Source organism: Ailuropoda melanoleuca, chromosome 1 (assembly GCF_002007445.2).
Source record: "Ailuropoda melanoleuca isolate Jingjing chromosome 1, ASM200744v2, whole genome shotgun sequence".
Taxonomy (NCBI): Eukaryota; Metazoa; Chordata; class Mammalia; order Carnivora; family Ursidae; genus Ailuropoda; species Ailuropoda melanoleuca.
The window spans coordinates 171,669,114-171,683,801 of record NC_048218.1 but is presented as its reverse complement, the minus strand read 5'-3'; the positions used below and the strand labels follow the sequence as shown (position 1 = coordinate 171,683,801).

General features: G+C 34.3%; 1 protein-coding gene across 3 annotated transcripts in view; it reads right to left on the bottom strand.

Moving 5' to 3' along the window:
• The window catches only part of SEPTIN7 (septin 7), a 116,302-nt gene that overhangs the window by 42,092 nt on the left and 59,522 nt on the right, over positions 1-14,688 (bottom strand). For all 3 annotated transcript variants that reach the window (XM_011224199.3, XM_002918653.4, XM_034670436.1), the window contains exon 4: positions 4,268-4,374. In XM_011224199.3, coding sequence (XP_011222501.1) covers positions 4,268-4,374 — 107 coding nt within the window. The remainder of the gene's footprint in view (positions 1-4,267; positions 4,375-14,688) is intronic.

The window sequence follows — 14,688 nt, the reverse complement described above, 5'->3', positions numbered from 1 at the left end:
ATGAAGCATCGAACTTTGCATCGGAGTCCGGGGATGTACTGTATGGTGACTAACATAATATAATAATAAAAAAATAATAATAATAATAAAAAATATTCATATTGGAAAAAAAATGAAAACCCAAATGCTTATCCACCATAGAATTTATGAAACAATCATAAAATGGAGTATTATACAACAATGAAAAAGAACTATAGCTACACAACACAAATACCACAGACATAATCTTCAGTGAAAGAAATCAGACACAAAAGAATATATATCTAAATGAAGTTCAAGAAAGGCAAAATTAACCTATGGAGACAGAAGTCAGAAAGCTATTTATATTTGGAGTTGGGTGTAATACTGACTGAGAGGAGACACAAGGAAACTTTCCAGCGTGCTAGAAATGTACTACAGTATCTTAATCTGGGTGGTAATTACTTGGAGATATATACAAAGTTCATCAAACTTCATGCTAAAATTTGTGCCCTTTTAGTATAAAGCTACATATTTAAAAAATTATATTAAAAAAAATTCGCTCAAGAAAAAAATAAAAAATAATAAGACTTTTAAAAAAGCTGTCAAAAGTCAAAACTTCAAAAATTCTCAAATTTAAAATTATTTCCCTTATTCTAAATAGTGATTTACAAAACTTTACAGACGAAGAAAAAAAGATTAACAAAACTTCAAAGATCATCAAATTTTAAAATATTCCAACTAAACACTAAGTCTTATATATTTTTAAAACCATTCGTTCAATCATTCAACAAATACTAGATGCTAATATGTAACAGATGCACTTCTAAGAATTGAGTTTAATCAGTGAATAAAATGAAGTTCCTACCTTCACAGAGCTTACAAATTAGAGCCAGGGTAGGGACTGGAAGAAGTTTATAAGGTGGCCAGGCAAGGCCTCACTGAGAAATTAACTTTGAAGCAGAGAATTGATGAAAATTAGGGAGCAAGCCATGAGGAAATCTCAGGGAAGAACACTGGAGGTAGAAAAACAAGAAGTGTAAGGGCCCTGAGGTAGGACTGACCTGTTCAAAGAACAGCAAGGATGTTGCTTTAGCCAGAGCAGAATAAGCCAAAAGCGGAAAAGTGTAGGAGATAGGTTACACAGAGGGGTGAGGGCACATCTTAGGGTCTCCTAGATATTATAAGGACTTTGGCCTTGTTCTGAGGCTGTAAAAGACGACTCTCACTGCTTTGTTAAAAAGACTGGGATGGTGGCCACGGATCATGTCAGAGAGGTGAATTGGGAGGTTATTGTAATAATCTAGGCAGAGAGATGACAGAGCCCTGGATATGACCGGTACAAGACAGTAGGATTCTGGATACATTGTGAAAGTAGAGGTTAACAGGATTTGTTGATGGACTGCATGTGGATTTAGAGAGAAAAAAGGAGTTAAGAATGGCTCCAAGTTTTTTGGTCTGAGCAACTGGTTTAGGGTAGACAGTACCGTACAGTCTATCAGTATTTTTAATAAATTTGTTGATTTGTTTGGCAAATTTATTTTTGGTATAAGGACTTTTCGGGGACAGATTTTTGTTGAACTGACCTAGAATCAATTCTTAATATGACTCTTATTCCTCATAAATACTTTTTATCTTTTGGTATTTATATTTTCTTCTCTGAAAGGCATTTTTTAAAAAAATTATAAAAGCATGGTCACTGTATAAAATTGAAAAGATAAGAAAAAGGAAAAATATTCAGTCTCACAATATGAAGAATCACTGACAACAATATAATGAATCTTATTTAATATCCGTTTTACAATATGTGGACCATGACAGAACACACACAATTATAACTACATTACAAGCAATCTCTCATTATTTTAGCAAATCCTTTGCTACAGAGTATGACGAGTTAGATTTCTATATGTTGAATTCCTGAAATTGCAAGTGCTGCTACTTTCATGTGTTTATAGACACTGGCAAAAATCACTGCATGGATGAATCAAGAAAGCTAGAATATTGTTCTTTTGTCTTTATTAAGCAAAGTAAAATAAAACATGGTAAGGTACAAAATTTTCATGAGTTAATTGACTTTCATCACCTACCCAGCAGTAGTTTATTGGAATTTCAAGCTTAATATTTAAAGGGAAGTCCTTACCCTTGAGTCCAGACTGCAAATTCAAACCTAACAAGCAACAGTAAACACCATGTATGTACTAATTGAGATTTAAAAAGTAAAACAAAAAAATCCCTTCCTGTAAGAATCCCTTACTAGCTAACAAAAGATGAATCAGCCCCTTATTTGCTTATAGAGGCATTTTTTATGTTATTTTAACTATTTTCACATATTAATAATTATGATGAAGAGATGACTTCACTGATCAAATCATTTTGCCCTCATTTTGTCTAAATTGCCTAGTTGGGAAAGTATCTCCCTATGTAAGATTTTTAAAAGAAAAGGTGAAAAAGAAAAAAAGAAAAAAAACAAAAAAAACAAAAAAGCTGTTGGATGAAACATTATTAAAAAGGGAGATGTAGTAAAAGAAAGCTAATCCACCTATTAAGAACTGGTTAACCTATGAAACTAACATGTATTATCAACAGTATAGAGACAGCATAATTTGATAGAATACACACTAAACCAGACTGCTGATTTGTATCCAGTTCTGTCACTCTAATAACTACGTGATCTCAGGGATATGACCATGTCTGTACCTCAATTTCCACATATGTAAAATGGCAGTAATAATACCACTTACCTCATAAAGTTGTTGTAAGAATTAAATAAGTTAATGCACGTAAACTGCTTGGAATAGTACCTGGAAGATGCTAGTGACTTACTAATGCAAGCCTGGCCTTACGCTATATGCTAGAACTACAAAGAGGGCTCAGCTAATTTTCTCACCAGCAGTAATTACCAAGTGCACTACCAGCAGGTACACGACCATTAAGATCTAACATATTTTAGACTATTCTTTTTTAAAAAATATTTTATTTATTTATTTGAGAGAGAGAGAGAGAGAGAGTACGAGTGGGGTGAAGGGCAGAGGGAGAAGCAGACTCCCCACTGAGCAGGGAGTCTGACGCGGGGCTCGATCCTGGGACTCCAGGATCGTGACCTGAGCTGAACGTAGATGCTTAACGAACTGAGTCACCCAGGTGCCCCTAGACTAAATATTCTTGAGCTTAGGAATCTATACTGTGGGGTTTCTTTATCATTTCTACGTACATAGTTTACTTATCTTGAATTTAAATACCCAAATTAAAAAATTAAAAGTTCCTCTTCTTGCTTAGGGTTAGAATATCCAAAACTGATGACCAAATAAATAAGCAATGTACTGTACATTTTTGCAAGTAATTGGATACAAAAAAAATTCCTTGAACAGAAAAAACTTTTTTAAAAAAAGAAACAAAATATTCACTTGACAGAATTACTTCTTAAGAATCTAATTACTAGGGGTGCCTGGGTGGCACAGCGGTTGGGCTTCTGCCTTCGGCTCAGGGCGTGATCCCGGCGTTCTGGGATCGAGCCCCACGTCAGGCTCTTCTGCTGTGAGCCTGCTTCTTCCTCTCCCACTCCCCCTGTGTGTTCCCTCTCTCGCTGGCTGTCTCTATCTCTGTAGAATAAATAAATAAAATCTTTAAAAAAATAAAAAATAAAAAAAAAAAACAGTAACTAAATTTAACAAGCTGATCTGAACACACATTAAAGACTGAGAAGTACTAAATTAGACTACACATAGCTTGAGAGCCTTAACGAATTGAAATTGCCATTCATCATATGGGACTATGCCACTGAGTAATATAGAACACTGTATTTAAATAATGATGGCTTTTCTGCAAATCATGTTTTCTCTACACTGTTCATTAGCACATTCTTCAACAGTGGAAATACATCTAAACTACCCAAAATGGTAGCCACTTGCCACATATGTCTATTGAGCACTTGAAATGTGACTGGTGTAACTGAGAAACTAAATTTTACATTTTATTTGCTTTTAACTTATTCAAACTTAATAGCTAAATATGGCAAGTAGTTACCATTTGCACAGTGTAACTCTAGGGGTATTATTTACTACATCACGGTATAATCTCAAAGAGGGTCCTAGGGACAAATTTAGAAGGTTGTAGTCAAGATAATGCCTCTGATTACCTGTGCTCACCCTTCCTCTTTTTAATCATCAATCACGTTTACCATTTTACATTGGATTAGGTCAAATATAAAACCTATCTCTAGGGAAGCATAATAAAAGGTATAGTATGTGTTTTGTGTGTATTAACATTACTCCAGCTTATCATCAATTAACAATACTAATGTACATACCTGTACAGTCTTTTTTATTCTATGGGATGGACCTGGATACTCTGGAGAATACAAATCTGTGAGGAATAATGAGTTGATTAATGTTGACTTTCCGAGTCCAGATTCACCTAAGAGAAATGGGGGAGGAAAAATGTGTTAAAGTTGGCCACTTTACCAACCTTAAATATTCAACCAATACTATAATCAAACTTGCTTTATACAAGTAATTCTTGATGGAACAAAGAAGTGACATTAGAAAACATACTATAAGACTCCCTATTAGAGTAAGTTCTTTGTCCTCATTTTCCTATAAAATTAGACTCATGCTTCCAAGGAATCTTTTTAGCTCTGTAATTCTACAATCTGTGCTCTTTAAAAGTAATGTATCTAATACAACAGTCTCCATTTTTAACAGTAATGTATTCCTAGAGACCAAAGTTAGTTATGAAAGAAACACCCAAGTTTACATTATATATTGCTACTTCAGTGAAATAAAAAATAAAAGAAGTTAGGTGTAAACATTTATTATAGTCGATAATTAATGAATGACCAAAAAAAGAAATCATAAAACTATAAAAAGCAGAAATCTGCTGATAACAAAAGAAAAATTAATCACAATGCATCTTAGTATAAAAGTGAACCACAAAAAAAGTACTTGCAATTTATTCACCCATGTATCAATCAGTTTAAGTATTAAGAGTACTTTTCCATAAACCAAACCCCCCAAAAATCATAGGGTAATTACTTTTTATAGTGCTTCTGACTGAGGTAAGAGGTAGGAATGGAAGAACGTAGGACACAATTACCACTAAGATTCATATACTCTTCTTTAAACCCCTATGTCAAATTTAGTACAACATACCAAATATATAATTTTCACCAAAATATAAATAGCTTCAAGATATACATAATACAAGGCTAAATAATTTAAAAATCATACTATAATTATCAATTAATATAGCACAGGATTAAAGAATCTAGTTATTGTTAATAGTTCAGTTGGTTTAATAGGCACCTTTAGCCTCAATAACTGATGTCACAATATTAACATTACTGTTTCTGTCTAGGTTGAGTTCTTTCTTTTTATATTGGCTCTCAAGAAAGTTAAGATCCACACTAGGTTGTCAGGGCTTACTCCTCTGAATGAGGGCATGCAACTTTTTTCTAGATGTAAAAATTCCAGAAATTTCTAAGACAAAGGAAAATAAATTATAGGTTCTTCATACCTACTTCTTTCTTAACCCTTATATACTGAATAAAGAAGTAAAGACTAGAATAAAACCCAAGACTGTGGGGATAATCAGAAATATCTAGGCCTTGCAAATGTTGCTGCCCTAGAGGCTCCCCCCCACCCCCGCTGTCTAGCCATGGTCAACCCCACCATGTTCTTCGACATTGCTGTGGGCTGCATCTCCTCCAGGCTGTTCACAGACAAAGTGCCAAAGACAGTAGAGAACTTTCATGGCCTGAGCACTGGGGAGAAAGGATTTGGTTCTAAAGGTTCCTGCTTTCACAGGATTATTTCAGGATTTATGTGCCAGGGTGGTGACTTCATACACCATATGGCACTGGCAGTAAGTCCATCTATGGGGAGAAATTTGATGGTAAGAATTTCATCCTGAAGCACAAGGGTCTGGTGTCTTGTCCATGGCAAATGCTGGACCCAACACAAACGCTTTCCAGTTTTTCATCCACACTGTTAACTCAGAGTGGCAAGCGTTTGGTCTTTGGCCAAGTGAAAGAGGGCATGAATACCATGGAAACCATGGAGTGATTTGGGTCCAGGAATGGGAAGACCAGTGAGATCACCACTGCTGACTGTGTACAAATCTAATAAATTTGACCTGTGTTTTATTAAAAGAAGAAGAAGAAGAAGAAGAAGAAGAAGAAGAAGAAAAAGGAAGAAAGAAGGAAAGAAAGAAAGAAAAGAAAGAGTTTTTTTTTTTCACTTAGAAGCATAAATGAAAAATTTGAGTACTTGTAAAAATATTTTGGGATGCCAAATGCAAAAGTACACTAAATTCAAAAATTAACACTGTATTGACTAAAAGTATGTTTAGAGACCTTATTTTATTTATTTAACTTAAATTTTTTATTTTATTTATTTACTTATTTATTTTGGTGGTAGGTAGAAGGACAAGAGAAAACAGGACAAAATATAAGGCATGATGAAAGGGAAAAAAAGCCTGAAAGGCAACACATCAAAACTTTAATAGTGGTTACTACAGAGTAGAATTGTAAGATGTTTTTTTCTTAGCTTTCTACATTTCTGTGTGCTCCAAATTTCATTCACTAACTTTATTTTTATAATTTAAAAAGCATTCTTGAGTGACATCAGCAAAATGACAGACTAAGAAGTTCCAGGCCCTCACAGAAACATCAAAAACAACTAGAAACTGGCTGAATTACCCTCTTAGAAGCTCTGGAAAAAGTCAGAAACTGGCTGAATTAACCTTTTAGAAGCTCTGGAAAAAGTCAAAGATTTACAGCAACCAAACAAATGCCCAGTCAAGAAAATGCCATGAACAACAAAGATCGGGTCATTTTCATTTGTTCTTGCCCTATTCTCTATATAGTATGTCTGTGACTCAAGGAACTAGCAGCCCAGTTCTACATTCCTCCCTCAAACCAGACAGAATAGGGCTGACTTTACTTAAAACATTCTACCTTCTCTAGGGTCTGCCAGAAGGACTGGTCTGTCTTGTCTAACTGGGATTTTAGGTGGAAGAAGCACTGGACACCAATGGTGAAGGCTGAAGGGGGACTATAAACCCAAGAATGCCTGGAGCAGAATATTATGGGTGGATAGATATAGTAGATACCTAAGGCCCTAAGGAGAAGTTAGAGTGAGACCCTTTGGAGAATTAAGACATTCAAAAGCAGCCATGTACACAGGGGGAACTGAGAAATTCACATACAGTGCCAGGCCAAACTTTCACTGCAGGCTGATCTCTAGCCTCAGAACATACCCAGCTAATCATCAGATTACTGCCCTGACATTTGGCAATCTGCAAAGATAAGGAAGGTGACTGTTTTTCCAAATGCACATTTTTCAACAATAAAATCACAAGACATGCAAAGAAACAGAAAAACAAAGCCTATAGAAAGGAACAAAGAAATTTTCAGAAACCATCCCTGAAGCTGCACAAATACTGGATTTACCTAGATGAGGACTTTAAAATACCTGTCTTAAAGATATTCGAAGAGCTAAAGGAAAAAAAGGACAAAGAAGTACTGGAAATCAGGGATACAATGTACTACAACAAGAATATAAAGAAATTGTAAAAAGGAACCACACAAAATTCCAGAGATGAAAAATACAATTGAACTGAGAAATTCGCTAAAGAGGTTCAACAGCAGAACTAAGTAGGCTGAAGAAAGAATCCATAAACTTGAGGACAGGACATTTAAAATTACTGAGTCTAAGAATCAGAAAGAAAAAAGAATGAAGAAAAGTAAACACAGCCTAAGGGATTTGTGGGACACCAGCAACTGGACCAGTATATACATTATGGGAGTTTCAGAAAAAGAAGAATGAGAAAGGATCAAAGAGATTATTGGAGGGAAAAAAAATTTTTTTTTCAAATTTGATGAAAGACATAAAACTAAAATCCAAGAATCTCAACTCCTAGCAGGATAAACCCACGGCGACTCCACACCAAGACACAAAGTGATGAAAGACAAAGAAAAGAGAGAATTCTGAAAGCAGCAAGAGAGAAGCAACATAACACATAGAAGGAATCCTCGGTAAGATTTCAGCTAATTTCTCAGTAGAAAACTTGGGAGGCCTGAGAGCAGTGTGCTGATACAACTGTCAAATGAGAATTCTGTATCTGGCAAAACTGTGCTTAGAAACTCAAATAGAAATTAAAATTTTCCCAGATAAAAACTAAGGAGATTCATTATCGCTATACATGCTCTATAGGAATGCTGAAGGGATTACTTCAGGTAGAAAGGAAAGGACCCTAGACAGTAACTCAAAGCCATGTGAAGATATAAAGATCTCCAGTAAAGGTAAATAATGAACAAACCAGTATTATTGTAATACTAACCAGTATTATTGTAATTTTGGTTTGTTAACTCCATCTTACATTTTCTGTGAGATTTAAAAGACAAATGAATAACAAATAATTATAAATCTATGTTAATGAGTGCAAAATGTTTAAAGACAGTTTGTGACATCAATAATAAAAAGTGCGGGAGAGACTATGAGTAGTTTATGTATGCAATTAAAGTTAGGTTGGTATAAATTCAAATTAGATTACTATAACTTAGGATGTTCTATGCAATCTCTGTAACCACAAAGAAAATACCTAAAGAATATACAAAAAAAGGAAAGGAGAAAGGGAATCAAAATGTGACACTACAAAAAAATCAACTGAACACAAAAGAAGGTAGTAAAGGAGTAAATGAGTATACAAAAGCTTAAGACATATAGAAAATAATAAAATGACATAAGTAAGCCCTTCATTATCAGTAATTACTTTACATGTAGGTAGATTAAACTCCCCACAGGCAGACTGCCAGAACTACTAAAAAGACATGATCAAACTGTATGCTACCTAGAAGACACACACACAGGTTCAAAGTAAAAGGACAGAAAATATATTCCATGCAAGTAATAACCAAAAAAAGGTGAGGTGGCTATACTATTATCAGACAAAACAGACTTAAGTCAAAAACTGCTACAATAAAAACAGAAGGATATTATATATTGATAAAAGGGTAAATTTATGAAGTGGACATTAGAATTATAAACATAGGTACACCAAACACCAAAGCTCCAAAATATATGAAGCAAACTAACAGAACTGAGGGGGAAAATAGACAGTTTACAATAATAGTTGGAGACTTCAATACTCCACTTTCAATAATGGATAGAAGAACCAGACAGAAGGTAAACAAGAGGACTTGAACAACACTTAAAACAGATGGACCTGAAAAACATAGGCAAAACACTACATCCAACATCGGAACACATTTTTCTCAAGTGCACATGAAGCATATTCCAAAACTGACCATAAAACAAACAAGTCATAATAAGTTTAAAAAGATGGCAATCATAAAAAGTATCTTTGCCCATCATAACAGAATGAAACTTGAAATCAAAAACAGAAGGAAAATGGAAAATTAACAATTTGGTGAAAATTAAACAACACTCTTAAATAACTAATACATCAAAATAGAAATCATAAGGAAAATTAGAAAATACTATGAAATAACAATAAAAAAACAACATTCCTAAACTTATGGGATACAGAAAAATCCGTGCTATGAGAGAAATTTATAACTGTAAATACTTACATAAATATGAAGATCTGAAATCAACAACCAAATAAAAACCAAATCAAATCAAATAAAGAACAGAAAAATAGAGAAAAATCACAAACCCACAAGTTATTTCTTAGAGATTAACAAAACTAACAAAGCTTTAGCTAGACTGATTAAAAATAAAAGAAAGAAGACTCAAATTACTAAAATCAGAAAAGGAAGTGTGGCTATTGCTCCCGATTTTACAAAAATAAAAAGCACCATTTGAGTACTAGAAATAATGGTATGCCAATAAATTGGATAACCTAGAGGAACTGGACAAATTCCTAGATACATACAACCTACTAAGACTGAATCATTAAGAAATAGAAAATCTGAACAGACCTAAAACTACTAGAAACTGAATCAGTAATGAAAAACCACCTCAAAAAAGAAAAGCCCTTAGACTAGACGGCATGATCAGTGAACCATACCATACATTTATATCACAATGAACACCAATCCTCCTTAAACTCTTCCAAGAAACTGAAAAGAGAACATTTACGAACTCATTCTATTAGGTCAGCATTACCCTGATACCAAAGCCAGACAAAACCACAAGAAAATTATAATCTAATATCCCTGATGAATACTGATGCAAATATCCTCAAAAGGTATTAACAAACATAATTCGGGCACCTGGGTGGCTCAGATGGTTAAGCTTCTGCCTTCAGCTCAGGTCATGATCCCAGGGTCCTGGAATCAAGCCCCATGTCGGGCTCCCTGCTCGGCAGGGAGCCTGCTTCTCCCTCTCCCTTTGCCTGCTGCTCCCCCTGCTTGTGCTCTCTCTCTCTCCCCCTCTGTGTCAAATAAATAAATAAAATCTTTATTTTTATTTATTATTTTTTATTATGTTATGTTAGTCACCATACAGTACATCATTAGTTTTTGATATAGTATAAATAAAATCTTAAAAAAAAAAACATGATTCAACAGCAAACATTAGAAGAATTATACACCATGACAAAGTGGGACTTACTCCTGGAATGCAAGGATGGTTCAACATTCAAAAATCAATACCTAATGAAGAGGGAAAAAACACATGATCATCTCAAGTGATGCAGAAATGCCTCTGACAAAATTCAACAACCCATCATAAAAAAAATTCTATAAACTATAGTAAGAAGGAAACTACCTCACTATAATAAAGACCATATATAAAGAGCTCACAACTAACATCATAGTCAATAGTAAAAGATTGAAGGCTTTTCCTCTGACATCAGGAATAAGACAAAGACATCCATCTTTACCTCCTCCGTTCAACACAGTAGTCACAACAATTTGGCAAGGCAAAGAAATACAAAACACCCAAATGGGAAAGGAAGAAGTAAAATTATCTCTGTTCATAGATGATACAATCTTACAGGTAGAAAACCCTAAAGATTCCACAAAAATACTGTTAGAGCTAATAAATGAATTCAGCAAAATTGCAGGATAAAAAAAGATCAATACACAAAAATCATTTGCATTTTCTACATTAACAATGAACAATCTCAAAAGGAAATTAAGAAAACAATACTACTTACAATAGTATGAATAAGAATAAAGTAGTTATTAATAAACTTAACCAAGGAGACTAATGACTTGTACACTGAAACTACAAAGCATCACTGAAAGAAATTTTAAAAGACCTAAATAAATGGGAAGACATCAGTTTTCATGGGGTGGAAGGCTTAATACTGCTATCATGGTCAACACTACCTAAAGCAATCTACAGTTTGAACTCACTCCCTACCAAAATCCCAAAGATCATATAGAACCTTAAGGGACCCAAACAGCCAAAACAGTCTTGAAAAAGAAAGTTGGAGGACTCACTTGCTTACTAAAAAGATAGTCAAAACAGTGCGGTGGTAGTATAAAGACAGACATATAAAACAGTGAAATAGAATAGTCCAGAAATAAACCTTCATATAAATGCTAAAATGATTTTTGAGAAGGGTGCCAAAACCATTCAATGGGTAGAGGACAGTCTTTGCAACAAGTGATGCTGGTTAAAGTGAATATCCACATGCAGAAGAATCAAGTTGGATCCATCCCTCATATCATAACAAAATTTAACTCAAACTGGATCAAAGGTAAAACTATAAAACTCTGAAAACACAAGGGGAAAGCTTTATGACACTGGATTTGGCAATGATTTCTTGAACCTGTCCTTGAATCATGATGGCAACAAAAGAAAATTAAACAAACTGACCATCACAATTAAAATCTCTGTGCATCAAAGGGCACTACCAGACAAACCACAGGAGGTATCTGTGTATCATAAACATAATAAGGGATTAATATCCACAGTATGTAAGAGACTCCTACAATTCAAAAACAAAAAAAACCAAACAACCCAATTTAAATATGGGCAAAGGTCTTGACTAGACATTTCTCCAGAGACAATACACAAATAGCCAATAAACACATTAAAAGATGCTCAAGATGGGTGACTGGGTGTCTCAGATGCTTAAGCATCTGCCTTTGGCTCAGGTCATGATCTCAGGGTCCTAGGATCAAGCCCCGCTTTGGGCTCCCTGCTCAGTGGGGAGTCTCCTTCGCCCTCCCTTCTGCCCCTCCCCCTTGCTCATTCTCTCTCTCTCTCAAATAAATAAAATCTTAAAAAAGAAGATGCTCAACATCACTAGTCATCAGGAAAATGCAAATCAAAACCACAATGATAACACTTCAAATCCATTAGAATGGCTATTAGCAAAAAACAAAACAAAACAAAAAACAGAAAAAAAATACTGGTGAGGATGTACAAATTGAAGCCCAACGGCATTCTGATGGGAATGTTAAATGGCACAGCCAATGTGGAAAATGGTATGACAATCCCTCAAATATTTAAACAGAGGATTACCATATGATCTAACAATTTGATTTCTGGTATATATGTAGAAGAACGGAAAGCAGAGAACTGAACAGACATTTGCATACCAATGTGCACAGGAGGATTATTCACAATAATCAAAAGGTGGAAACAACCCAAATGCTCATCAACAGATGCAAGGGACAAAACAAAAGGTGTAAACAACCCACAAGCCCATCAACAGACAAGTAGATAAACAAAGTACAGTATATACATACACTGAAATATTATTCATCTTTGAAAAAGAAATTCTGATATATACTACAACATGGATGAACCCTGAACACATTACATTAAGTGAAATGAATGAGACACAAAAGGATAACTATCATATGACTCCATTTATATGAGGTACCTAGAATAGTCAAATTCATAGAGACAGAAAGAAGAATACCAGTTACCAGGGACTAGAGAGAATGGAGAGTTATTATTTAATGGGTGTGGAGTTTCAGTTTGGGCTGATGAAAAAATTCTAGAGATCAATAGTGGTGACAGCTGCACAACAGTGTGAAAGAACTTAATGCCACTAACAGTAACAAGAATGGGGTAAATGGTATGAGTTAATAATTGTTGAAGCTCTACTTCCATGTTTAAAGTTTTTAATATCAAAATACGTATGTGTATTTGTATATATATATTCTTTTTAATCTATTTTATAGTTCAACTATTTAATTTTATAAGCTCTGATGTTTGTATAATTCAATAATAAAAAGTAAAGGTAATTTTTCCTTAAATACCTTCCAAATAATCCCTTCAATTCTCAAAATAATCTGTTATCAGTTCAATACATATACTTCCATGCCTTCTCTTTCACATATAAAAATATATATGAAGGGATTATATATACACACAGAAATAAAAATTGACTCACATGCATTTTATACTGGAACTTCCTTTTTTTGAAAACGTAACATATCACGGCCATCCTTTTCAATAAAAACACACTGAGCTACCTTATTCTTAAGAGGTATCTAATACTTTACACCATAGACATTTATTCATCCCTTCCTTTTAATGCACCTGTTTTCTATTTTTTGCTCCTACAAATAATGCTATTTAAAAAACCAAGAATGTATATATCTTTATGTACTGTTAACTTGCATATTATATCTTTGTTATACTGTTATTTCCATTTGCCACATAAACTCTCAGAAATTAGACTCTGGATCCAAAGAATATGTATACTTTCAATTTTGATAAACAGACACTTTCTCCAGAAAGTTATAGCAATTAACTCTGAAGAAAAATGATTTCTCTCATCTATGGAACATAAGAACTAGGATGATGGGTAGGGGAAGAAAGGGATAAAGAAAGGGGGGTAATCAGAAGGGGGAATGAAACATGAGAGACTATGGACTATGAGAAACAAACTGAAGGCCTCAGAGGGGAGGGGGGTGGGGGGAATGGGATAGACTGGTGATGGGTATTAAGGAGGGCACGTATTGCATGGTGCACTGGGTGTTATACGCAACTAATGAATCATCGAACTTTACATCAGAAACCGGGGATGTGCTGTATGGTGACTAACATAATATAATAAAAAATTTAAAAAAAAAAAGAAATGCGAATTTCCAAAAAAAAAAAAAAAGAAAGAAACTCATATATGAGATTCGTGAAGAACTGCATGATACTGAATATGAGATCCTTTGGGTGAACTGACTTTAAATTATGAACACAGATGGAGAAAATTACAGAGGATTGAATAAAAAATTTTTTTTGAAGAAATGAGTGGAGATGTGGGACACGTTTTGGAAAAAGAGAAAGAATGTAGGATATACATAAAAAAAGAACAGCAAGGCTCCAAGGATATGAAAGCCTAAGAAAGCATAAGAATAATGAGTTCTCTGACCCTCAGAGAAAAAAAGGGGTCTGTTTTATCTGAATGTGTAGCTAAATGAGTTAATATCCCAATTTCCCTCTACTCAGTTTACATTACCTTTCCTTAGGACAGACTTTGTCATTGTACCTGCCAAACAACCTTCTGAGGTAGTTATTTACCATTAGGGAAAAAGATCTCAGGGATGTTAAGTGATCTGCCTAGGTAATGTAGCATTTTAGTATTATAACTTAGACTAAAGTCCACCCAACCTTCTTTCTTCCAAGTTCAAGGAATAAAGCTGGCTTAAGTATCTGGGAAAGAAATTTACAAACAGATATTCACAGAAAAGTAGTATTAAATTCCAAACATTTTTACCTACTGATTGGGGTTCAGAAAGTTCCCTAGAGTTTAAGTTAGGATAAACCTCAAAAAACTTTAGAAATTTACAGGTTAAAAAAT